This window comes from Pteropus vampyrus, unplaced genomic scaffold (assembly GCF_000151845.1).
Source record: "Pteropus vampyrus isolate Shadow unplaced genomic scaffold, Pvam_2.0 Scaffold84, whole genome shotgun sequence".
In the NCBI taxonomy this organism is placed as follows: Eukaryota; Metazoa; Chordata; class Mammalia; order Chiroptera; family Pteropodidae; genus Pteropus; species Pteropus vampyrus.
In genome coordinates, this window is record NW_011888865.1 from 2781965 (window position 1) to 2809866 (window position 27902).

The 27902-nt window shown below is 33.5% G+C and overlaps 1 protein-coding gene across 4 annotated transcripts in view; it reads left to right on the forward strand.

Annotated features, from left to right (window-relative positions):
* Positions 1–21379, forward strand: part of TMEM135 (transmembrane protein 135) — a 247629-nt gene extending 226250 nt beyond the window's left edge. For all 4 annotated transcript variants that reach the window (XM_023532485.1, XM_011363274.2, XM_011363273.2 and 1 more), the window contains 8 exons: positions 3331–3474; positions 5974–6043; positions 9205–9372; positions 12630–12693; positions 13700–13776; positions 15946–16044; positions 16868–16935; positions 18724–21379. In XM_023532485.1, coding sequence (XP_023388253.1) covers positions 3331–3474; positions 5974–6043; positions 9205–9372; positions 12630–12693; positions 13700–13776; positions 15946–16044; positions 16868–16935; positions 18724–18856 — 823 coding nt within the window. In that variant the 3' untranslated portion in view covers positions 18857–21379. The remainder of the gene's footprint in view (positions 1–3330; positions 3475–5973; positions 6044–9204; positions 9373–12629; positions 12694–13699; positions 13777–15945; positions 16045–16867; positions 16936–18723) is intronic.
* The last annotated feature ends 6523 nt before the right edge of the window (positions 21380–27902 follow it).

A 27902-nucleotide genomic window follows, 5' to 3' on the forward strand; every position in this document is an offset into this window, starting at 1 on the left:
AACCCATTCATTATTTAATAGCATGTTGTTTAGCCTCTATGTATTTCTGTGTTTTTCTGTTTTTTTTTTTTCTTTATAATTGATTTCTAGTTTTATACCAATGTTACTGGAGCTATGTGTTATGATTTCAGTCTTCTTAAATTTATTGATACTTGTTTTGTGGCCTAACATGTGTCTTGTCCTGAAAAATGTTTCATGTGCACTTGAAAAGTATATATATTCTACTACTTTGGGGTAAAATGTCCTAAAAATATCAGTTAAGGCCATTTATTCTAATGTGTCATTTAAGGCAGCTATTTTCTTGTTGATTTTCTGTCTGGATGATCTATCCATTGATACCAGTGGGGTGTTCAAGTCTCCTACTATGACTGTATTACTGTCAATATCTCCCTTAATGTTCATCAATATTTCCTTTATACATTTGGGTGCTCCTTTGTTGGGTGTGCAGATGTTTATGAGAATTATATCCTTTCGTTTAGATTGATCCTTTTATCATTATCATTATCATTATCATTATGAAATGCCCTTCCTTATCTTGTTACAGCCCTTGTTTTAAAGTCTATTTTGTGTGATATAAGTATTGCTCCCCTATCTCTTTCTTTTCATTTTCATTTGCATGTAGTATCTTTTTCATCCATTTACTTTCAATCTCTGTGTTTTTCAATCTCAAGTGGGTCTCTTATAGGCAGCATAGGTATGGGTCTTATTTCTTTCACCCATTTAACCACCCTATTTGTTTTGATTGGTGCATTTAGTTCATTTACAGTTAAAGTAATTATTGCCATTGTATTAATTTTTTTTTCTGATCGCTTTCTAGTTTTTATCTCCTCTTATTCTCATGCTCTCCTTTTGTATGTTGCTTTCTCTGGTGTCATGTTTGGATTTCTTTCTTGTATATCTCTTGTAGGCTTTTGGTTCATGGTTATTATGTGCTTCATATATAGCAAGCTATGTTTACAGCAGTCTACTTTAAGTTGATGAGGCTTAAGTTCAAACACTACAATTTTTGCTCATTTCTTCCACCTTTATGTTTTTGTGTTTCCTTTTTACTTTGTGTGTGTGTGTGTGTGTGTGTGTGTTTGTGTGTGTGCGTGCGTGTGCATGTGTGTATCCCTTAATTTATTGTTGTCATTACACATGATCTTTCTACTTTGGCCTTTTAACCTTTGTACAAGCTTTATAATTGGCTTATTTACTGCTTTCACTGAATATATGGCTTCATCAGTGAGAATTTTTTCTCATATTTTCTTATTCACATTTTTGATGTTTTCTTTTGTACTTAAAGAATCCATTTAACATTTCTTGAAATACTGGTTTAATGGTTACAGACGCTTTTAGATTTTTATTGTCTGGAAAACTCTTTACCTTTCCTTCAATTCTAAATGATAGCCTTGCTGGGTAGAGTGATCTTAGTTGTAGGTCTTTGTGTCTCTTTTTCAAATAAACTTATAAAGGGTTGATTTGGATGATTTGCACTTATATTTTCCTTTGTATTATAGGAAAATAATGTGGAAAAATGGCTATCAATTTTTGCTAATTCTGTACAGATAATAGTAGAAGTTATGGGAATAGATAGCGTCAAGGACAAAACCATGGGGAAAGCCATTGTGAGTGTCTGAAGGTATACCAAGCCTGCTTCATCATAGTTTAAAGCTATGATCGAAGGGTCCATAACTTGGTCATTAAGTACCCAGGCTTTAGAGTCAGACAGTTCTGGGTCCAAATGATTACTGATATTATTGGCTATGGATAAGATACTTTTTCATGCTCACTCTCATGGAAATTATGTAAAAGCCTCAGTACTGTGCCTGTCAGTAAATTCTCATAAAATGCTAATTATAACTATTTATTCAGTGTTTGTTAACTAAATATTTACTATTTGCCAGACCCTATGCTAAGCATCGAGATATAATAGCAAAGAAGATATGCATAGTCTCACAGACCTTACCATTTAGTGGAATGTAAACTACTAAAAAGGTGCTTCAGTACTGGGAGTTCATTGGGCTATGAGAATACAACAGAAGGATTGTTAACTCACTTTAATTTGAGGCAGGGACAGCTTCACCACGGAAGTGACCTTTAATCTGATGTAGTCAGTCTGGTCAAAATAGCAACAGTGTTACAAAATGTGTGAGAGATATTTTATCTGTTCTAGCATAGTTTTGTCTTGTTTCTAAAGAACATAGTATAGATCTTGAACTCTCCAAACACACCAATGATTAAGAACCAGATTCTTTTTGACTTACATTTACATCAAGGATGTACAGCTGCCACCTGGTGACAGTCTCATTGCACATAATTTTATGTTAGATATTTTATAAGTTAGATATTTTACCAAGTTTGTCCAAGTGGATGAGTTGGACTCGCTGATAGTAACAGCTGTTTTTTTCTCTCTTTTATGAATGTTTAAATTGTCTTTTTCTGTTTGTCAGAGGTCCCATGTTCCAGAAGTTTAATGTAGTATTATTGATCCCTTGTTTTATCTATATTTTATGATAGTTTCTGAAAATTGAACAGGTACAGTTCCCTAAGGAAAGCTCAGTTATTCTTTATAAGAGCAACAACTTTTATCATGAAGGTACAAATAGCAAAAATTATTAAGGATACTGATTGAGTGATATCTAATGGTGGTAACATTTTCTTTGTATTGTCTTTGGAAAAATATAGTTGCATTTTGATGAGATAGGTGTCTTCTCCTGGGTATTAGGTTTTTTCCAAAAAGAAGTAAGATTAGAATAGCATAGAATTTAAGATTTTCTGATGATATAATATGAAGATACATGGAACTGACCATTTTCTGATTCTCATTCTTTATTTTCTCATGTATATATAGATGGCCTTCTATTGCACTGCAGCTGTTTCAAGTGACATTAGATATAAATTTAGAGTAAAAAAATTATAAACTCATTCAATTATAATTATTTGCAGATTTTAGAGAAAAATTGAGTTTTTGTCATTAACTAGTAGATCTAAGTTAATAGTTCATCAGCTTCTTTGTTGGAGAAAACTTTAAGATGTGTAATACCTTATAAAAAGTGGTGACCTAAGTTAAAAAATGCTTTATAAAAGTGCCCTGCTATATTTTACTTAGTTAATTTAATTTTAAAATACTTGCATTGTCAAGCAAATGACCACTAACATTTTCTGAGTATTCAGATTTCAAAAGCCTATTTTTAAAAGGATGATTGGATTTTTATATAAATTGTGAAAAATATTTCAAATGATGAGGTACTTTCCAAAGTTTATTTACATATAAACAAAATTAGATATTTCTCATTGATTTTTTAATTTAAAGGTGAAAAATGCCTCACACTGTACTCTTTTCTTTAGGTTCATTGTAGGGAAGGAAGAAATCCCCACACATTCTTATTCACCAGAGACAGCATATACAAAAGTGGAACAAAAGACAGAGAAACAGGAAAAACCAAGAAGAATGAATATGATTTCTCTAGTCAGGAAACTTGTGGATTCAGTGTGAGTTCTTTATCTTTATATTTTAGCATATTTTCTCATTGGTTTATATGACATTTGTGCCATGCTAAGGTGTTATTGTTTTCTTTTCAGGTAATATATTTTTTTTTTACCAGAAATTATACAGAGTTTTATAAAAGGCACATGATAGCAAGTGAATATTATTTATTATTTTTGGCAGGACTATATACTGTAATTGCCTTTAAAAATTTTTACATGAAATTGAAATACTTTTCTGTTTCAAACTAGGGAGAGTTGCAGGAAGCTGGAAAGGGGAAACTTCAGGAAACAGATTAGTATGTGCTAATTGAATGTGCCAAGTATGGAAAGGAGGATAAAAAGCTCTGAGAGATTCAAGAAGATGCAGAAATGATAAGGAGCAAACCTTAAGTAAAGGATATTTTGCAATAGTGGCAATTTTTAGGGCTTTGGAAATAAAATAAATCTTTATTTGCATATTACACAAAGAAGTCTATATTTTATATAAATAAATCTTCATTTGTATTTCAAATGCAGATATTTAAGAAAATTTAATGGCTTAAAATTAAATCAGCAATAAAAATAATCTTGGTAGTGATATTTTAGAAAGTATAGCATGAATAGGCAATATAAAAAGTTAGGGGATCAATTATGAGTAGTCGAGGCCCTTTAAGAAACCAGAAAATTTATGTTCTACTCTCATTTTGCCCCTGCTAGACTTTGCGCCTTTGGGTAAGTGATTTAACTACCTGAATCCCAAAGTCCTCATCAGTTAACTGAGGTTAATAATCTCTCTTAAGGAGTGTTGCGTGCATTAAATGAAATAACGTATGAGTTGCCTCATAAACATGAGCACAGAGTAGGTGCTCAAAATTTTTACTGAATTTAAAGACTTTGTCTTCATTTTGGCATACACTGTGTACAGAAGCTAAGAGGAAGGAAAGGAATAGTAGGCGGCAGGAATAATTGTGGTAGTGAACTTATTAAGCAAGTTCAAAATAGTTATGAGTTACCTTAGTGGGGAGAAGGGAGAAGGAATCCCTCTTAATGGAAATCATATCAGCAAGAATCATAGGGTTACACAGAGAATGTATTATATGGGTGAATGATGCCTTGGATATCAGAACTGTTCAGGCCCTGGAAGAATTTGTCAGCATAGCCTCAAGTCCACTGGTGCGAAAGCAGGTGCAGGATAATACAGAAGCAAAGTGGATCATACAGGAGATGGGCAGTCCAGGACTTGGGAAGCCATTTTAACGAAAGAGTGAAGAAAGATTAAATGACAGTATAGTTGATATCAAAATTTAACTTCACTAGCAAAGGGAGTTTAATAATTTCTGAGTAGTTCTGGTAGCAATGGCTGAACAATGTTTTCGAAGAGGACACTTAGAAGTATGAAGAGTGATGGTTTACATAAGGCAGTTCTTTTCTGATTCACCTCTTTTCAGGCCTCCAACTTTAATCATTCAGCAGCTTCACATGATCAGATATGTCCTATCATCCTAATGATATAAGCGTTATGGTCGGTATAAACTATTGCCGTCACTCTTCTGTAGGAAAGGCTACCTGTATGCCAGCTGCACTACAGAATTAAATTTCAGAAAAAGTCTTGCTAATCAATTTGCGAATGAAATTGGATGTGGAGCCAGAATATCGCTCTACAAGTAATTGTTATAAACAGGAAAGAGTTAATGTGTTCCAACTATGAAGATAATTAATTAACTGCAGTCTGAAAGAGTTATAAAGACTACTTATTTTGGGAACATGAACTCTTCAAAGAGAAAAGGGGAGAGCCAAACCCATGTTAGATATTTTACTTATTTTTTTATGCCTAGAGTGAATAAATGATGCTGGAGTCAGCATACCAAATAATTAAAATAAGTGTGTCTCGAACAGTAGTCCTCCCAGCAGAAATGTTTATTAAACACTAGAGGACTAAGTGGTTTCCAGTTAAATTACAAATAACCTACTTTTGAATTCCCACATGATCTATATCTATATTTATTTTAAAAACTGAATTTTGAATTCTAATACTATATCATGTTTCTTTTCCAGATGTTTTCTCTCAGATATTATTAAGTATAAATTCCTGTAACCTGAGCACATTCTCATTATGATTTTTGCTCAAATACCGACTTCATGGATGATTTACGGCTGTTATACTCTACAATAAGTGATTTAAAGCTCCCAAAAGATTTGTAAAAGATAATATATACTTATTTTTCATATTTAGTCACAAATATTTACCAATATGATTTTTCTGTTCCACATTCAAGTATTTTGACTGCAGTCATGTATTTTATATAATGTGTCAAAATGATGATCAGCAAAGAAAAAAAAACCTGTTATCTTTGCTTCTGTATGTCCTACGAAACCAAAAAATGCACACATTTAGAAATGAGTAGGTAATATTTTCACCTGTTTTGGTTAGAGAGGTTATAGCAGATCTACTCACACATGCATGTGCATGCATGCACAAACACACATATTTTAACTATGATTAGGTTTTTGGTTTAATTTCAGATGTAAGCATGGACCAAGGCATAGATGTTGCAAACATTATGAAGATAATTGCATCTCTTATTGCATTAAAGTAAGTATATAAAAGTATCTTCTTTATTAACCATAGGAAATATGTATAGAAATGTTTATTAAAACCTAATTTCAAAGTAAATGGAAAATTTGACAATAATTGCTATTAATTTTTTGCATTTGACTTGAAAAATAAGAAATTTGAACTAGAATAACAATTTAGCTTACTATTTATTTACCAGATTCAGTTAAATAATTTAAAAATTTGCTTATCTAAAAATCAGTGTAAAACTTAAAAGGAGAAGAGAAGAAACAACAACAAAAAAGAAAAAGTCATTAAAATTTGTACATTGTATGTATCTTCATTAGAATACATACTAGAACAAGGCCCCTGGACTGTGTTGTATGCTAGTGGATCAGCAGTAACACACGTACACTGTGCATAATCTGATACAGTGGCATTTGGTTTTGGACTTGTAAAGCTGTTATATTTTTTAAGGCATGGAGATAACTGGAGCATATTCATAGTTGCTCTACAGTAAGAGTTAGCTATGCCCATTGGCATAAATTCCTTACTCCCTAATACATTAGTGTATTAGTGTGTCTCTCCCTACTCACTCCCACCCCATGCTTTCTATCCCTTTATCCCCCATCACCACCAACTCTGGGAAGGAACTTATTTTCATTTCAGTTGGTCTGGCACAGATGGCACCACCTGCTACAAATTCTTCAGTTTTGGATGGTACTCTAACAATTCTGATGCTTTAAAAAGTTTATGTTCTTACACCATTAGATCCCCACTCAGTCGATGATAAGAGCAGGGTTGTAAAGCACCCCAAAAGACAGTCTCCTGGCTGTCATTATGGAAAGGAGTGACTGTATCACATTAGCGATTCCGAATGTGAACACCTACAGACAAGTGTTAACGGTGGCATTTGCTCAAGCCAATACTTTACTTTTGGAGTCTCCAAAGATCTGAATGGGAGTAAAAGCAGTATAATATTTTTTCAGTTGTACAGTGGTTTCTGCTAACACTTCTTTCAAATCTGATTTCCAGCCCTACTTTTAAAGTGGCAAAAAACAAAACAAAACAAAACAAAACAAACCCAAAAAATCATCATTGCTGGCACCCTCAGAGTCTGCCAGTTCCCAGAGAGTTATTATTCCATCCAACTGGATGTAATTCTAGTTCAAGGGGGAGACTTCACGGGGGGAACTGATTAAATCAGAAATATTTGAGAAATTTTGGGAAGAGAGTATATGGTATTTAAAAAATTATATGAGAAAGTGAGTGAGAATTCCTAAGCAATGAAAAAAATCTAGTCATTCTTTCAAATGTGTACCAGTACTATAAACTTGGTAATTTATGTAAATATTTGAATATTTTGTCTATGAATATAGAATTTGGAGACCTGGTAGTGAGGAATTTATACCACAAATATGGTATTCTGATGGTGCACCTCATTATTCCATGGACTCAGTTACACCACATGTTAAATCATATCCCTGAGTAAATAATTATATGAATTACTTTCCCCTCTGTTCACTGTACTCTATTCACATTAACTTTTTATTGGTTCCTCATACCTGTCATTCTCATTTTTGGCTTTGTGCTTTCTGTCCAAGCTATCTGAAATGTTTTCCTCATGCTAACTCTTTTTCTTTTGTGTCTATTTAAATGTCACATTCTCAACAGCCTTCCCTTACCACTAAATCTAAGTTGCCCTGTTAAATTCTCTCCTAATACCCTATTTCCTTCATAACACTTATTGTAATCTGTAATCATTTTATATTTTCATGCTTTTTTTATTTCCTCTTCCTCTCATGAGTATGAAAGCTCCATGAAGGCAAGAACTTTGTGTCCTCATCATCTCTATCCCCAGCATCTAGTGTAATGCTTGGCACATAAGAGGCATCTAGGAGATATTTCCTGAATAGATGACAGAGTGAATGGATGGAGGAATGCATGGGCCTCTTGAAAACAGCATGAAAAAGATTGAACATGAGTGTGATCCTTGAATCCTTAGATTAATATTATAAAATTATCAACGGAAAGGTGAAATTATGAACATTCCATGCATTAAACAAATATTTGGCTGTTTCAGTTAAGCAAATACATGATATTTCATACTAATATGAATTCATAAATTCATACTAATTTATTATACAATTTAATTTTCATGTTTTAACCAGGTATTGATAGTTTCAGGTAAATTATGGAATGTTTCTCCATAGTAATTCAATTTTTTCTAAAAAAGAAGACTGCTATCTGGAAGATACAAACCTGACCTTTGGAACTTAGTAGGCAGGCACTGCTAAGAATGTAGATATTTTCCCATCCCAGTAGAGTGAGAGAGGAGGAGGATGGGAGATCAGTATCACAATGTATTGGTTGAATCATGTATAATATACCGTTATTTTTGATAACATTTTATTTTGTGTTAATTGGAATTTTTCAGTCTCCCAGTATTAAGTGACATCTAAACTTCATTTTCCTAAATGCTGAAATGAAAATGACTAACACTAGTCATCCTCTCTGTTTCCTTTTGCACTATAAATAGTTGCAGGTAAGATGGAGAAATGTTGGCGGCAGCAAATATGTATTTGTAGCAGATTTGCTTTCTCAAGTTTTTTTAAGTGTAGTTTAAAACTACTGTTCTCTAGAGATGTTTTATCCTAACACATTTGAGTATAGAAATAAAAACCTAGATGTAATTAGGATGTAAGATAATCTTAGAATATTAATCTGTTCCTGCGAAAGTCTGTCAACCTGATTATTTAAAAAGTTGTTACTGAAGATCTAAGCAAATAAAATTATTTTTCCATCAAAATAATTCATACTCATACCGATGAGTAAGAGGAGTTTTCCATTAAAATTTACAAAAGGATTTGGTTTTCTTAACTTTTTTTTTTTTAATTTCAGTGCTTTTGTTTCTAAAAATTCAGATTTAGTTTAGGAATTATAAATCCTGCTTATTGTCAACAAAATGTCAAGAAATGAAGTTTGGTGTATAGACAAGCTTGACCAGTACTTAATGAAACTTTCAAGCCTTTGTAAATCAAAGAAAATGTATTCATCACAGAATTTCACCCTTATTTTAAAAATTGAAGTCTTAAGATTTAATTTTGAAAATGGCTGTGATATAAACTTGTATTAATTTTTGTTATGATTTACAGTCAAATTCAGAAGTCTGATTAGAATTTCTTCCTAATTTTCTCTAGGGTTTCATCAGAATGTTTAGCGTGGGATACTTAATTCAGTGCTGCCTCCGAATTCCCTCTGCATTTAGGCATCTGTTTACACAGCCATCCCGGCTGCTTTCCCTCTTCTACAATAAAGAAAACTTCCAGCTTGGAGCTTTTCTGGGCTCTTTTGTTAGTATATACAAGGTAAGGCTTTCAGAAGAGGAAAGAAGACTGAGAAATAAATGACACTGCTATTGTTAGAATGAGATAGGGCCTTAACTCGTCCATAATTTTTAAAAATGCTTCCTTCTTTAGTTTTCATAAATATCTTAACATTACTAAATATGCACAATATCTTGGGGATTGAGGTTGGGGAAATTTCTTCTTTTAAAATTTTATTTTATATGCTTGAAGGTACAGACATACTTGGATTTATACATAATATTAAAGATGTTCAGAATTCTTTTTATAAGGTAGTCACTGAGAAAATATGAACTTTCTGACATTTCTAACATCAAAAGTGATATTAATGTGCCTCGTCTGTATGTTTTTCTTAATCATATTTACTCACTGGTTTTAATTTAAACATATTTCAGACCACTGTAGCTGATGTCAGCACTCGATAGAATTAGTAAGGATTTTGTTATAACTTACATAATCAATAACTAATTTTACCTCTCACTCACTATTTCTGCTACACTCTCTCAAATAACTATTGTGAACATTCTTCTACCTCTTTCTGCATGTTCCTGTAAATGTACCCATACATATATAAGCATACACCTAAACTTATTTATAAGGATCATTCATGACACAATACTCTGTAGCTTTAAATAATGGCCCTTGATCAATGGGAATCAGTAATATATAAATCATACTACTGACATATTTTATTAAACATCTAAAATTTAGATTCTCAATCTAAATATAAATTCTTTTGTGTGTGTGTTTTTATTTATTTTTTTTTAATTTATTTTTGTTATGGTGACATTAGTTAACGAAATCCAGTAAGTTTCAGGTGCACAGTTCAATAGTAAGACATCTATATATTGCATTGTGTTCACCGCCCCTAGTTAGATTTCTTTCTGTCACCACATATTTGACCCTTTTTACCCTATGGATTCTAAATAGCAAAATGTGTTAACTAAGGTTGACCTGTAAGTGTGGGTACATGCGTGCACACACACACAGTGTTGTTAAACTCAAAATTAATGTTAGAAAAATTGAATTCTGGCATTATTTTGGGTAAGATGGGTATGTGTCATTTTATGTACAAGTTCATTCATAAAATGTAGTATGGAGAAGGTATGTAGTATGGAAAGGCGAACAAGAGTGACAAACTACAGATAAACTATACTTAATCACTTCCTGTGAAATATTACTAATATTGAAAACAGTTTTAAAATGTTTTGACTAGGAAGCATTACTAGTATCTCTGCATATACAAGAGTTAATAGGTTAGAGTATTGATAATTGTATATTTATATTCTTATTTTTCATTTCTCATGCCATAGTGTTTGTATTTATTCTTAGTGTAAACTCTTAAATGTTTACGTGCAGATTATCTCCAATGTTTTTAGCCCAGGTTGGTTATTCTTCATCATCATATCTCAGAGCATGTTTGTTTGTTTGTTTGTTTTTCTGTTACTATTTATTTGCTTAAGTAGTACAAACTAATGGTATTAAACTAAGGAAAATATAACTGTGTCAGAAAAATCTCTTATAGAAAATATTCATACAGTGTGTTCCAAAGGCATATGTAATTTTAAAAAAAATTTCCAATGCCATCATAAGATTGTAATTAAGAGGACAGACGGACAAACCTTATTCGTTCTGTGTCTTTTTGGTGAACTGACCCTTTTTTCATTTTGTACTATTCCTCTTTATCCCCGATAATAGTTCTTGTTCTGAAGTACACTGTGTCTAATAGTAGTGTAGCTATTCTAGCTTTATTTTGATAATATTTGATAGTATATTGTTTCCATCCTTTCACTTTAATTTTTCTATGTCTTCAGTATAAAGGTTGGTTTCTTTTAGACCACACATAGTTGGTTTTTCCTTTTTTATTGTTTGATAATCTCTGTCTTTAACTGGTATGTTTAGATTATTTACATTTAATGTACTTATTGATATAGTTGAGTTAAATTTACCTTCTTGCTAGTTGTTTTGTATTTGTTCCATTTTTTCATTGTTCCTCTTTCTTTTTTCTTTTTCTGCCTCCTGGATTTTTTAAAATATATTTTTAATTTTCTTTTTGAAATTTTTATTTTTTTTTTTATATTCTGTCTTCAGTATTGGCTTCTTTATATCTTTTTTAAATTTAGTGATTGTGTTAACATAATAAACATTTTTAATTTATCAGTGTTTTTAAATAATGTATCACTTTATTGTAGTGTAAGAATCTTACAACACTACTTATTTCTTCTTCCCATTCTTTGTGCTGTACATTGATCTTTTCATATGTTAGAAGCCCCACAGTACATTGTTGCCTTTTTTGTTTTGGACCAAGAGTCAGAAATCTTTTTCTGTAAAGTGCCAGATAGTAAATATTTTAAGTTTGTGGTCTCTGTCATAGCTGGTCAGCTCTTCTGTTGTAGTGTGAAAGCAGCCACAGACAATACATAAATGAATGAGCATGGCTGTGTTCTAATAAAACTTTATCATACTGTAATTAGAATTTTATGTAATTTTCATGTGACACAAAATATTATTATTTTGTTTATTTTTATACATTTAGAGGTGTAAAAAACATTCTTAGCTTACGAGTCATATAAGAACAGGTGGCAGGCCAGATTTGTCTTGTGGGCCATAGTTTTAGGACCATTGCTTTACACAGTAAATTCATTTTTACAGCAGTTAAAATAAGAAAAACATGTCTTATAAATTTACCTTATTTTACCATTTCCAGAGCTCTTCCTTTTTTTTTTTTTTACAGATCTAAATTTTTATCTGGTATCATATTCCTTCTGCCTGCAGAATTCCTTTAATATTTTTGGTAGTACAGGTCTACAGGTGAAGAATTATCTCAGCTTTTGTCTCTCTGAGAAAGTCTTTATTTTACCTTTATATTGAAAAATATTATCCCTGGGTATAGAATTCTGGCTTGACAGATTTGTAGTTTATCCAGCTTTTTCTCCTTGTTAGAGTGGGAGTGATACTTTTCCCAGCATTCTACATGAAGACAAAAGTAGAATCTATGGATTCACTTTAAAAAATCATATATTATAATATTACAATAAAAATATTATAGATGATTTCTTAATAGTGTCTATCCAAAAGAGTAACTTTATAACAGATTATTATTTATAAATTTCCCAATCATGGATTCATTTAGATTTAGATAATATCACCAGTTTGCCTCTATGGTCAGCTATTACTCACTCATTACAGACGTTTACGTGCGTTTTTGTACCCCTAGAAATGAAACAATTGAAGTCATTGTTATTTTCTTCTTGATACAGGGTACTAGTTGCTTCCTGCGCTGGGTCAGAAACCTGGATGATGAGCTGCATGCTATAATAGCTGGTAAAGCAATGATTAAAAAAAGAATTATTATTATTCCAACAATCAGTAGCAGAAATGAATCAGAAATCATTTCCAGATTCATCTGATTTCTATGTATCATACTTTCTCTGTAATAGAATCCCTCCCGAGGCACTAGCCAAACATTTTGTATTTGTGAAGTTTAACATATCAAGGTACTCTTGCCATCTGGTGTTTTGAGTTGGAAATAATAATGACTTGGGTATCGGCCCTGCTACAGGCCAGAAATCCTAGAGAATGTGTCACAAAGGAACATGAAGTCTTAAAATAGTATCTAGTCACTTAGTGCCAAGCAACTTATCTAAGTGACTAGATGATAGTTTAAGTACAGCTATATCAGATTTCTTAAACAATTCTGTTTTTACCACTGGCAGGTGATATATATTTTAATATATTTTTTTAATTTGGGGGGAACCTGAACAATTTTATAAAAATAAAAACTAAAGAACATTTTTTATAAGTGCAATATATGTACTAAATAGACAATTTTTCAGGTATTAGTAATTTTCCTACTATTAGTATTTCAGGCCTCCTCCCACCTTGGTTTTCCATTTATAGAATGAAGGTAGTACTGTGGAAAGAAATGTGATGATAGCACTATAATAATTTGAGCTGCTAGAATAGATAAATAGTTCTACTTAAAATTAAAGATGATACAAATAGTTTTTAAAAAATTATTTTTGAAACTCATTATATTTGGCAAGACCAATTTTTTTAAGGTTAAATTTAGAATGTAAAGTTTCTTATAATAACTGTATCAGAACTGTGTCTTCCTAACTCTGTAGGTCATTTTTTAAAATTTAAAAATATATGGTAAGAACTCACTCCATTTTAATGTTGTTAAGTATATTACTGTCCTTGAATTTGATGTAACAAAAGGCAGTGCTACAAATCAGTTATTTTCTACTTAAGTGAGTTAACATTTCCAAATGACTTAATAACAAACAAATACTTTGAGATCTGATGAGTTTTGCATTCTTTGTTTCAGGATTTTTGGCGGGAGTATCAATGATGTTTTATAAAAGTACAACAATATCCATGTATTTAGCTTCCAAATTGGTGGAGGTAAGCAAACATTTTTAATCTATGTACAGTTCCCAAGGATATAGAGCTTTTAAAGCTTTAGCAACAAATATATATATATCCTAATTTTGAAAAAGCAGATTCTAATCCTATAAAAAAGTAATTACAAACTTAGTTCCCCTATTTTGTCTTCTTTGTGTTATTTTCAAATATACACAGATATAGAAAGAATAATGTAATTAGCCCTCATGTACCTATCATACAGCTTCAACAGTTGACAGCATTAGGCCAGTCTCATTTCATCTGTACTTCCCCAGCCTCCCAAGTACTGAATTATTTTAAGGTAAATCCCAGACATCATATAACTTCATCCATAAACAACTTGGGATAAAGACTCCTTAAAGAATAAAGCTGAAGGATAAAGACACCTTAAAAACAAACAAATCAACAATACCACTAAAGTATAACCACAATGCCATTATCATACATTAAGGAAAACCTAGTATTTGTTTAATATTATCATTTATCCAATTAGAGCTTATATTTTCATTGATTGTCTCAAAAATGTCTTTTTGCAGTGCTTTTGTTTTAATCAGGATCCAAAGTCTCTTTTAGTTTGTAATAGTTATCCCCTCCCCCTCTTTCTTTTTCTTCCCTGCCCTTCCTTTATTTCCCCTGCCTTTCCATTTATTTGCTGAAGATCTAGGTCATTACTTCTATGGAATTTTACACTTTCTGGATTTTGCTGATTGCATCCTCACTGGTGGTATTAACATGTTTCTTTAACTCATGTATTTCTTACAAACTGGTATTTGGTCTAAAGGCTTAAGTAAATTCAGGTTCAATTTGGGGTGAGGGGTATTGCAGAAATACTTTATAGTTACTGTGTGGGAATTCCTGTTGCATTAAGAAGCACAAAAATGTCTGCTTGTCTCTCTTTTTGTGATGCTTAGATTGATCGGTCGGCTCAGGGTCGATAAAGCCAACATAAGGTTCCCCATTAGTCTTTTACGTAATTGTTTTAGCAGCAATTAATGATCTTTACCAGCAGTTATTTCATCGAGGGTTGCAAAATGGTTATAATTTAATATTATTAGTTCTTCTGCATTTATTAGTGGGAATTTTTCTGAAAGGAACTTTCTCTTTTCAACTGTCTGGTTACTGTGAAATCGTTTGTTCACAAAGTTATAAAATGCTTGAGAGCTTCCCTTTATTTACCAGTGTTCACACTAAATTAGTCCCTAACATCCCGCAAAGTTGGTCTTTATTTTCCTTTTTTCTTAATGAGTCTTTATTTTCAATTGCCATATGAAGTCATGGATTTTAACATATTTGATTTGTTTCAACCCATTGCCGTCTTTTTACTCAAATTGCCCCATCTTTGGCCAAGAGAGCCTCTTCAAGTTGACTTTTCCCAGTTTCCAGTCTTGCCTCTAATCCATTCTCTATATAATAGCCAGAATGTTCTTCTTAAAACATGAATTAAATCATGTTATTTCTATGCTTCAAAACTATCCAATGGCTTCCAATTGCACTGAGAAAAAAAAATTTCTCTCTCTCCGTCTCTCTCATACACACACACATCTAATGAGGCTTTACGATCTATCTTATCTATCTATCTATCTATCTATCTATCTATCTATCTATCTATCTATCTATCTATCATCTCCATCATCTATCTATCTATCATCTCCATCATCTATCTATATGTATGTAGATATCTCATAGCCTCTTTAGACTGCATTAGTTATTTGTTATGCACTAACCATTTTTATTCATTTTCAAATCCCTTGCTCCTAGCATAGTACTCAGCATATAGTTAATTTAACACAATTAAATGTTTAATGAATGAATGAATGAACGAATGAAGAGCTATGATAAGGAAGAAAAGACCTGAGCATTGTACAAAAAAGCATTGAAGAATAAATGACATAAAAGAGGTAGAAATAAAGTGCTATTGAATTTTATAGAAAAATTATTACTGGCATCTGGGGTTTCGGGTGAGGGCATGAAGGAAAGGGAAGGACTGACACTTAATGCTATTGTGGAAAACGTGCCCTGTGATTTGAGCTCTGAAAGGATTGTTAAGATTTTGAAAGGTAGAAAAAATAATTTTAGATAGGGAGCATATCATTCAACTACATTAATGCTATTTAAAGTTGTTTTTTTTTTTTTTTTTTTAAATAAATCTTGCATTTGCTTGTTTTGCAGACTATGTATTTCAAAGGCATTGAAGCAGGAAAGGTTCCCTATTTTCCCCATGCAGATAGTATTATCTATTCCATCTCTACAGCAATTTGCTTCCAGGCAGTAAGTATAACTTTTTGAAATAATAGATTTATTTATGTTTCTAATGTGCATTAAACCAATGGGGGAAAAATAAAGGCCTGGGAACATTTCTATTGACCACATTTTATGTGTGGTTTTTTTTGTTTGTTTTTTTAAAGCCAGATAGCTTGCAAGTTTCAAATCATTAAACATGTTAACTTAATGGGCCAGTTCATGTTTTATGAACACAACAATTTTTAGTTTTAATAGAGTACAGTTTTTATTGGTAAATTATTACTCTAGTATCTTGGCTAGAATAACCCAATTTAATTATATTTCTTTTAGAAAAAAGATACCATGGACATAAATAAGAATGATATTACTCAGGCAGTGAGGACAGGGGTAAAATCTAGTTTAATAGAGGCATTGTTCAATCTCTTTAAATTCTTTAATCATCATTATTGATGTTAATGGTTTTAGGTCAGAGGTTTTTTTTTTTTAGGTCAAAGTTTTGGGGACAGCTTTTATTTGTACTTTCTTACAGTAGTACTGCCAGGTTGATAAACACTTAGCTAGTGAAGGGCCAGCTATGTAACAAGTATTCAGTAAATGCTTCTGAAGAATAATGACACAATTAACTCAATTATTATTTCATAAGCTACATTCTTATTTGAAGGCATATTTATAAAGATTCTTGATAGTTATCACCTAAAACATAAATACATGTTTTTGTTATTCTCATTACTGTCATTTTTAAAATACAATGAGCAATAAAAATAGAGCTAAAACTACTCTGTTGCCTAAGACTGCTGATAATATTTGCTCTTTACTAAAAGAAGTCTCAAACTGAATACTTTCATCTTAGGCTGTCATGGAAGTTCAGACCTTACGACCGTCGTACTGGAAGTTCCTTTTAAGGCTCACCAAGGGCAAGTAAGTGACTGAGATATTTTAACTGGTCATAGAAAAAAAGTAATTTCCATTAAAAAGATTTTGAATCTTTTTGTCTCCTTGAAGGAAGTCTTTTATTAGTAAAGTAGGTATCTAGATATAAATCAGATATAACCAACTTAATAAGAATTACAGAGGGAATACTTTTAGTGAGCATTATTTTGATTATTTTCCCTATATTATTTTAGATATTTTAAGTGTTTTAGATTAATACCATGTTGATTTGCAACTTGCTAATTAGTTGCTATATAACATACTTAAATCTCACTTTTAAAATCTTTGATCTCTTCTTTTTGATTAAAAATATTAAGCATATTCATTAGAAATCATGCCCTAAAATTAACTGATTTTCCTTTTGGAAAGATAATCTTATTTTTTTCCCTGATGTTATAAGCATACTCTCCTTTGCTTTCATTGTCATGCTCTTTATTGTTAGCAATTCTTGATCCTAATCTAATTCTTTGGGAGGCAGCTCGACTTAATACATAGACCATGGAGTCTTTGGCTCAGAGGCTTTGGAGAAGGACAGACCTAGATTTGACTTCAGCTTTGATACCTTTGCCTGTGTCAATTGCCTCACGAGCCTCTCTACCATGAAACAATAATACATACTTTGTCTGGTTGTGGGAAAATCGAGATATTTCGAGTAGTACTTAGCACTTAGTACTGAAATTCAATAAACTGTATCTGCTGTTTTTATCACTATCATTAATAGTAGTGTATAGTGCTTACTATGTCCCATATGCTTAAACCCTATGTGATTTAAGCTAACACACATATATATACATACACAACACCTATATGTATACATATGTGTTTAATCCTTAAAATAACTTATGAGATAGGTAATGTTAACATCCCAGCTTTACATATGAGGAATCTGAGCTGCACAGAGATGTCAGCTAGCTTTCTAGATTCACACAGCTAGTAAACGATGGGGCTGGGATATGAGCCAGGCAGTCTGGCTTCAGAATTCTTCTTAGCCATGACACTATGTATCTTTTATATTATTATTATATAATTGTTTATTCTTTTTTTGTCATTTAGTTTTTTGTACATTAATAAATTTAATCCGTTGATTATTTTTGAGAGGGACTCACTTCAGAAAGGAACTAAAAAGGTTCTTGGTATAATGATACTGGCCAATGACTCAAACCTAATTTCACTCTGTTGTCTTCTCCAGAGAGAGAATGCTTGTGATCAGGCACAGAGATACAGAATGTCCATCCTGCACATTAGCTAAATATATGTCTTTTAAAAATTTTATAACTCCTAGGTTAGGTGATGGACAAAATGAGGGTGTGTTTTTACAGTGTTGTGTCTATTAGAAATTTGAAAACCTATAGGCCTTTTAATCATTCAGTATTTGTGTTTTCTGTTGCTTGTGAGACATTAAAATGTTGATTATGAGAGAAATTACATTTAATACCTTTGCCTCATTGGTAAATATTAGCTCATGTTTCTTATGATTTCATTCATCAGAAAAATTGTGATGAAGTATTTTTCTATTTGACACTGTTGGAAAGAGTTTAAAATAATGATGATCATCTCTGAGTTTTCAGGTCAAGGGATTACTATCTCTTTAAAGAAAATATGAAACATTGAATCATGTAGAAGAGTCTCAAAGTGACTTTTGAATCTGCCATTGAGTCTTTTGCCATGTCAGCCTTTTCTGTTTTCTCATCCCATGAAAGATAAGTCAAATAGAGTGAGTCACCATATTTTATAAACTTCATTAAATACATGTTCACTATGTCCTCTGTTTTACAGATTTGCTGTCATGAACCGAAAACCCCTTGATGTTTTTGGTACTGGTGCATCTAAACACTTTCAGGATTTTATCCCTAGATTGGATCCAAGATATACGACTGTAACACCAGAGTTACCCATCAAGTTTTCTTGAAGATGACTGTAATTTATTAATGTGTCTTAATGTTTCTTTATTTTATTCTGAAGAGTTAATTATGTTGAACACAAAGAAGGGGGCCCGAGCTTGAGCTTCAGTGTTATTTCAATGAGAGATGCTCTTTTTTGTTTGTTTTTCTTACCAGTCAGAACTATAGAAGCTTTTTAGGAAGGTGTTGCTTAATAATTAAGCTCCCTTTGTAGCCAGAATCTGATTCTAGATCACCATAGTGGTTGATATTATGATATATTACTGATTAAATTATGTCCACAAGCAATATTAAATAATCTATGTAAAAAATAAGAATATACTTAACATTACTTTAAAAGATGTTTTCAATTCATTCCAATGTAATTCTTGGTTAAAACTAAGAATATTTTAGGATACAAAGGATCACGGGTACATGGATTTGGTCTCTCTCTCTTTTTTTTTAACTTTTGAATTGGTAACTTGGGTAGTAAAATGTTATGGATATGAAGTAACTCTGCACAGACAGTGCTGCTTTAGTGTAGAACAAAGTGGCCATTCTTACTTCAGGGATGTGAAAACGGGTCTCAGACTGGATAAATGCCGTGGTATCCATGCTCTTCTTCCACTGACACCTTCACCTCTCTCCATGATTAGCTGGGCTATTTATTTGACAGCACAGTGAATCTATGTACTAATGGCAGGTTAGGTACAAATGGAAATTGGCATATCTGATAAAGTTGAAATGTATGTTTTAATCTTCTACAGAAGCATTACACTTGAATATTTAAAAGCAAATGAAGTTACTTGTAAACCTTTTGTAGGTTTATTATATTTGTTTTCATTTATAAGGACTGAATTTTTCATAGCTAAGTTTGTATGCCATTATTAATTTAGAAGGGATCAAAATTCTATGGAACAAAAGTAGTTTTGGCAGATTTGGCAGGTCTGGCAGTTTGTTCCCTCTCAACTGTTTCACCTGTACAATGGATGCCTTACAACTAGAAGCAATATAAAAATCCAGTAGTTGTTAAAAAAAGTCCATTATGTCACGAAATGGAGTCAGGTTCTCTAGCCTCTTTTCAAAAAAGTATTGTCACTATTTCTACTCCCGTTAGAATAAAGAAGTGACAAAATATAGTCACTACTGATTATGAGTTAGTTCAGGACAGCTGTGATTGAAATATGATCACTCTTTAAAGTTTTTCAGGGAAAAGTTATGCTTTCCTAAGTTAATCAAAGGCTTATGTGATTGTGATATCTACAGATGATGTTACATATAGGGATGATGATATATTTTTTAAATATAATTTTGTTGCTGAAAAGCTTTAGGTCATTGTAAATTAATTATGCAGTAGAACTTGTGTTGCAGCAAGAATTATAACCCAGACTTTGAAAATGCTTAATCTTCCATATTTGATTTCATCAAGCCTTTTTATACTTCTGTTTACATGTAATCCGATCCTTGGTTGTTATGGCAAATTGAAACCCAACAAAAATATGGACTCTGGTACCATGGTAACAGAGAGAACCACCCTAATTTGGTCAAAATTTTACATTGAGATTTTTTTAGAATCGACTAGTCTTTTAGCCAGTACTAGGATCATTTTGGTTTCAGACTTCAAAATTGATTAATAAATTAAGTTTTAAGTATTGGCTTACTGAAATCAAAATGATGATTCGTACTGTTTTTACTTTTAAAAATGAAGTGTAGAAAGCACTGCCACTTGCACCTCATTTTCTCTGTTTAGAAATTATGTTTATAATATTTCCTTGTCAGGCTAAAAGAAAAAACATTTTAATTCTTAAGTTATTGTTTTCATCGACATTAAACGACTACGATATGGAAAGACAAATTCTACTGAAATTTGATGAGATTGTTTAGTAAAATTTTAGTGATGAAAAGGTGCATTTCTATGATTTACCTTTTTATTTTTATTTTCTTTTTAACAAACTACAGTTATCTTTTATATAAAACGTAAAATCACTATTGAGAAGCAGAATACAGTAATGAATGTATAGCTTGAATGAATAGATAAGTAATTTGCTGTGGTGAATTGAGAAGTCCAGTTTGATATCATTGGGACACACTGCAAAGTATACTCCTTTAAGCAAACACAAAGAAACTGTGTTTGCGTTCCTGAAGACAATCAGAATGAATATGTCTCTACCTCTAACTAATCAGTTATTTATTGATAACTTGGCATCATAAATAAAGCCAAATAGATTGTCTCCATTCCAAAACATGTTTTTAGCCCATTTATACGCCGAAGAAATCCTGCCTATGGTAAGTTTCCACCAGAACTGATTGTGTTAAACATTAATTCGCCCCCTGCTATATCTTAATCTTTATGTAGACTGAAAAACAGTGCAGTATAATGGTTGTTTCATTGCTATTTTCTGTACTAATAAAATCTTAGAGTTAGTACAACCAAGTAAAGACTGAGGTTGCAGTATAACTGATTGTCTCAATCTGTTGGGTTCTTATCAGTTTTTTTATCAGAGCATTTTAGCCCATTTTATTACTTGTTTCTGAATAAAATCTTTGGTTTAGTTATCTTTTTCATAAATTCTGTGGTTACTGCTATAACTTTTTTCTTGATCTGTAAATATTGTTGTTAGTTGATACCTAGTTTATTTTTTGCTGTCATTTGCTGTTTAGTCACTTGTTATTTAATTTAGAATTTTACCCTTTTATTCTTTGCTCTCAGATTTTATAATTTACTTTTTTTCTAGAATGAGCATGTCTTTTATGATGAAACCCAAATTGGTCAATTGTCACACAGTATTTACCTATTGAACTTGAGTATTCATCTCTTTGTGGATAATTTTAGGCTAATCTTTGATTTAGTTATTAATAGTGGCAGAATTGCTTCTAGTTATATTTTATCATATCCTTGAGTTTCTAAGTTCTCTGCCAATGCATAGTTAATGAAAATCAATTTCCTTTACTCTCAAGGAGCTTCATCTACTTGCTTATGCTTGCTTATGTCACATTATCCTTGAGGTGGTTGGTCAAGAAGCCTCTCGGTAGGGCCAGAGGGTCCATGCTCACTGGGAGCGGTGCCCTGGTGTTCTTGCTGCCTTTGAATTCTCTCTGTGATTGGTTTTTATTTGTGCAAGTAGAAAGTAGTTTGACAGAGCCACAAAATCATTTTTATACAGATGATGTTTTATTCCACAAAGGCAAAAGCATTCATTTCTGAATTGTGACCTTGCTAAGATATCTGATAAACTTTATCTTCCCTAACACCGTGACCTGTTGCTGCTTATCTACCCAATATTCATTTTTCAGATAGATAATTGTGATAACTAAAAATGAGTGACCAAGAAAAAAATTTTTTTAAATGAATAAGAAATGAATATTTTTTGTAGGGCTGGACAGAAGTTGTGATGAGTAAAAAGGTCAGCTCAGGAGACTGCTCTTAATCGCCTTGACCCTGTGCCTTCCTTTTTATAGCCTTTTCCTGTTAGTGCTTTAGTTAGCTCTGCAAATCTTTATTGTGGAATTAGCAAGGAAAGAAGTGTCAGGGACTGAGGTGACCCTGAGATCAGAACGGTGGACTTGGATCCTGGGGCTATGTGGTATTTCCCTCAAGCTAAGATATGGAGACTTCAGGGTTGAGGCTGTGTTTCTGTTTTAAGCTGTATCCTCAGTTCACTTTGTAATAGTTGTGCAGTATGAAAAGGGTAACTACAAAGAAACGAGAATGACAGTGAATGGTGTGTGACTTCTGGAAGCAGATGCTGGAACTTGGCCATGATATAGCATGTATCCTAGGACTGTAGCAAGGGCAGTGCCTGGCCTTAAACTTACAGCTATGGTGAATAAGAATGTGTATTATTTACATTGAAAGAAAAACAAGTGACTTTAATTGGAGGAAAGAATATTTGGTAACCATTTTCTTGCTCTTTGGTGACCTCTCACTCTCCTTCACCTCCGTGTCTCAGCTCTCTCTGTTCTCCTCCTTCTCAGCCTTGGAATCTTTATGTCTGACTGCCCCTCCCCACTCTTCATCACTGTTCCTCTTGCCTTTCTTCTGCTGCCTGGTCTCACATTCTGCTAACTATGCTCCTTGATTGTGAACACTCCATCATATTGGTGACTGCTGGTCAGATGGGGGGCTGTGAAGGAAGCATCTCCAGGTTCAGTGACTTTGATATAACTCTGAATTTCTTAGGCAGGAAAGTATGGAGGATAATTGTATGGATGTGGGAAGAGGTGTTCCTCTGTACATGGGGCCTTTACATCCAGGACAGTTGATCTTTTCTTAACAACTGAGTAAAATCACTTGACTCTTATGGCTACAGGGAAGAGACAGAACTCATTTTCTATTTCCTATTGCCTCCCCCATTTTCTTCCCACCTCTCCCTCCTTTAAATATGCCCTAAGTGAAATAATATATTGAGTTTTATCCTTTGCCCTTGTAGACCTGATAGTCCCAGTAATCACATGCATGCGCGCACACGTACACGCACACACAGACACACACACACACACAGAGACACACACACACACACACACACACACACACACACACACACACACACACACACAGGTCTGGTCCGCAGCCAGGGGCATCACGCCCAATGAATTTTTACTTTTTATCTAGTACACAAGCTACTACAGCTCGCCTGTTCATTTTTGTTGTTTTTGTTGTTTGTTGCTCCTCACCCCCCAAAGCATCCAAAACATAACATTCTAGTCTTGTCAGAAAACCCCAGGCTGTGGGCAACAGGATGTTTCCTGCTCTTGTCACATAACATGCCAGCCTCCCCATGGCCGGGGAGATCCAGGCTTCCACAGGTGGACCTGCGTACCTGTACTGGCTGAAGTTACCCAGCAGTATTACTTTTCTCTGTCACTTAATTTGGACCAGGCAACTTCTGAGGCTTGTTTCCTTGATGTCTAGTAAACTTTTTCTCAGTCATCAATCAACTCCTTAAATGAATTTTATTTTCGGATTATTTTGATCACACAGGAGGAGGACCCTGGCTATAGAGAGGGATTGGTGTCAAAGGTCTAAAGATTAGCAAAAAGGTTTAAAGCATAAAGTAATCCTATTGTTGGTCATTATGGGATGGAGTGCCAAAAGGGATGGGTGAGAAGAAACTATAAACACACATTTCAAGTGTTACCTCTTCCCTGCTAGTTCTTTCTTTACCTTCCCAAGCCTGTGCTTTCCTTCTACATCTTTGCTATTTATTTCTTCTTTAGTTTGAGTCCTTCAGGGGGAGGGAAAAAAGTACTTGTTTTCTCATTTGTTTCGGGGAAAATTGAAGGTGAGACATAGCATCAGTCTGATTCTTGGTCAGATAAGAGTCTGAAAGAATGTTATTGAATCTGTAAGAAAAAGAGGTACCTTCTCTTTTTCTCTTCCCACCTCAGAAGTGAGCAAGAGGGATTCATTCAAAGTGGGAATATTAAAGTCATGTCCCAGTGACTTATATGACAGGTGTACACTACCAGACCTGGCATAATGAAGAGACACAGTCTGTAAAAGGGGAGGAGGGGGGCTTTTTCTCAGCATCATTAAAGCAGGGGCCATGTCTGCAAGCCTGTTAACTAGAAACACGACCTGAGGCCAGTGGTCAAACTAGGCATTGACTAACAAGGCACTCTCTATTTTGTTAAAATATTCAGTGTTCATGGCATGAATGATTGAATGGCTTTGTAAGGCTTAAGAAGAGATGACAGTTATTTTCCCCATTAAGTTGGAAATGTGTTAAATGTGTTGAGAGGTTTTATATGAATAAAATTTTTAACTTTTGAAATCTGCAAAACTATAGAAATTCAGTTCCATCTAAATCTGTCTTCAGTTTTTGAAAGCCTGTCATTCTCAGGAATAGCTAGCTGTACAGTTCTCTTACAACCTAAGAGGGCAGGATAAATCTACAAAACTAGAGGTAGAATTGAATCATCTGGGCATCTTTTTTTCCCCCACTAGAATTCTTCTTATAACTTGGATTAAAGTTCAAAAATAGGATTGCAGTCATTGTTAATTGCTCAACTAATGGCTGTTAAATTCTTCTTCCTGGCTGATATAGCACTGATTTTGTTTAAAGCACAAGATGCTCAGCCCCAGGGGATGGTTTATAATTTTTCTGGGCCTTTCATTTCACTCTTTTCTTTTTGTCCAGATATTTTGCCAACATTTCCTCTAACGATGGTCACATGACCCAGTTTGGGTCAATAATATGTAATGGAAAATCTGGAAAACTCTTGGGAAACTTTCTTCCCTGATTAAAGGAAAGCTCCTTTCAGCTCTTTCTTCTTTTTTTCCCCTTGTTCAGAACAATAGTTAATGGAATCTGGATCTGTGGCAACAGTCTTGCAAATATGAGGTAAAAAGTACAAAGATGAAAAACCACCATGTTAAAGATGTCAGATCAGAAAAATGGAAAGAACCTGCCTCCCAGATGACATCTTGAGCCACTGAATCAATGCCAGTAACCACATACCGCAGCATTTTGAGAAAACAAACCTCCATAGTTTAAGCCTCTATTAGTCAAGGATTCAGTTACTTTCAGCTGAAAACATTTCTAATTGACACATTCCAAGCCTATATAGATCAGGCCTCAGATTCATTTCTCATAGTATGCCTCTTTCCCTTGATTTGAATAATCTCTTTTCCTCCCATCCTCTACTTCTGCATGTATCCTGAAATATTGTTATCTCCTCTTTGAAGGTTTTGCTAATCTTTTATCTCTGTCTTCATGAAGTGGTTTGCTAATACTGCCCACAGAGCACATTTCATTAGGTTCTGATTATCTATATTCACCTGTTGGCTTTGTTAGATTGTGGTATATATTTGAAGGGCAAGGAACACAGCTTATCCCCCATTTCAGTACATAAATCAGGCCTTTATATGGGGCCAGGGAGTAGAGTTAGGGTGGAAGGTGGTGGTCTCAGTAACTGCCTTTTGAATACATGCTAACTTTGTGGTGTCTGCAATCTTAAAAGTCTACTCTTAGCTCTAGCTATAAAAGTCTGGAAAATATTATCCTTACAAATGATTTTGTAACTATTCCAAGAAATTTCCAGTAGCTATTGGAGCCAGTTTGGCTTCAGGTCTTAGAAAAATGATTTGTCATCTGTTTCATTTGTTTGCTTTTGCTTTTTTCCTGACAGAGCTGGAATTCTGGATTGTTCCCCACTTAAAAAACTGCCAAATCCCAACCAGAAGTAGACAGGGCAGGACACAAGGCTCTTCCTTCCCACACATTTTCACAGGGTAAAAATTCACAGGCAGTTTTCTTAAAATTTCACTTTGTGTCTAGTTTTTCGATAGCATGTTATGATGTCCCCGCCCCCCCCCCCCCACCCCCCCCCCTGTAACAGAAAGGATCTTAAATATTTGAGAGGGAAAGACTTGGGATCATTCTCATCAATCCAGGCAGGGCCCTAACAAATAGCTTTCTCTGATACTTATTTTGTGTGTATGTGGCGGCAGGGGTTGGGGGTGGGAGAAAGGAAACTACAATGTTTGGGGTGCCTTTGATAAATAGTAAATTACTTATATTACATTTAAACCTCACAGCCTATGAGGTAGATATTATTAGTTCTGTTAAACAAGTGAGAGAACTGGGAATCAAATAGACTGGTAATTTGCCCAAGGTGGTAATGCGGAATTTAAGCTCAGATCTCCAAGAGTTGAAAGTTTGGATTTTTTTTTCTCCCCTCAGAATATACCAGTACTTCCTAAGAAGTGATATCTTCACTCCCCATTTGTTAAAAGTAATCATACAACATTATAATAAAAATCTTGCCTCCAAAAAGGGTTTTAACATTTACTTTCAGCTCAGATAGAATAACAAGAATTGGAATTACCTTCTCACTTGAGAAAAGTTAAAAAGATCTGAATATGTGTGTGTATATGTGTGTGTGTATTTTACATATATATTTGAGATATATCAACAGTTTCCAGACACTGGACATCAAACAGTGCAGGGCAGTGACCCCTGAGAGTAGGAAAACAAATGAGTTGAGGCTTGTGATTGCCCCAGCTGGTGCCTGGAGAGAGATTCCAGATTACATCTCAGGAAGGGAGCACTACAGCAGAGCCCAGAGATATCCTTGAGTTCAGGAAACAGACCTGCGAGTCCAGGGAGACAAAAGTGGTTGAAGCTCATGGGGCAGAATACAAGAAAGGAGCAAGATGAGCAGAAAGAAAGAATAGAGAGCTTAAGAGGATCCCCTTGAGATTGAACCTGAATACTTCTCTGTGTATGGAGGAAACTATTGAGGTTGGAGAAAGAACTGAAAGGAGCAGAGGGAGCAATCATCGAAGTTCACACAAGGTAATGAATAGTTTGTGTTCCTGCTAGCCAGAATAGAAAACTTTTTAAATCAAAGGGCACTGGATAAGAGAGTCTGAAATGTATTGCTTTAGTAGGAGAGCAAAATTAACCATGGACTAAAGGCTCAAAAGTATTAAAAAGTATCAAAGTAACTGTCTCCTAGAACAAAGTACAAGAATATAAGGGTACACCTATATTGAATATGCAACAGAGTGACATCCAGAATGTTTGGCATCCAATAAAAAATTGCCAGGCATGCAAAAAGCCAGAAAATACAACTCAAAAGAAAAAAAAGACCCATAAATGATACAAATAATCCAATTATTTGTACACAAGGGCATTGTAATCATATGCCATATAATCAAGAAGGTAATGGTCAAGAAGTAGAGAAAAAAAATAGGAAATTGAGCATCTATGTTAAGTAGAGGAATAAAGATAAAAAAGATGAGAAAATAACTTGAAATTAAAATTACATCTGAGATTTAAAAAATATTGGGATTAAGAGGATTAAACAGCAAAAGAAAAGGTTATAGCACTTGAAGACTTAGAAACTATCTCAAACTGGAATGAAACGACTAGAAAAAAGTGGGCAGAGCATCTGTAAACTGTGGGTCACTTCAGACAACCTGATATACAAACAATTGGTGTCTTCAAAGGAGATAATAAGATGTGAGGGGGAAAGGGTGCTAAAAAATACGTTTATGTCTTCATCATCATTCAGATTGAAGACATAATGGCCAACATTTTTTCAAATTGGGTGAAAATTATAAACCCA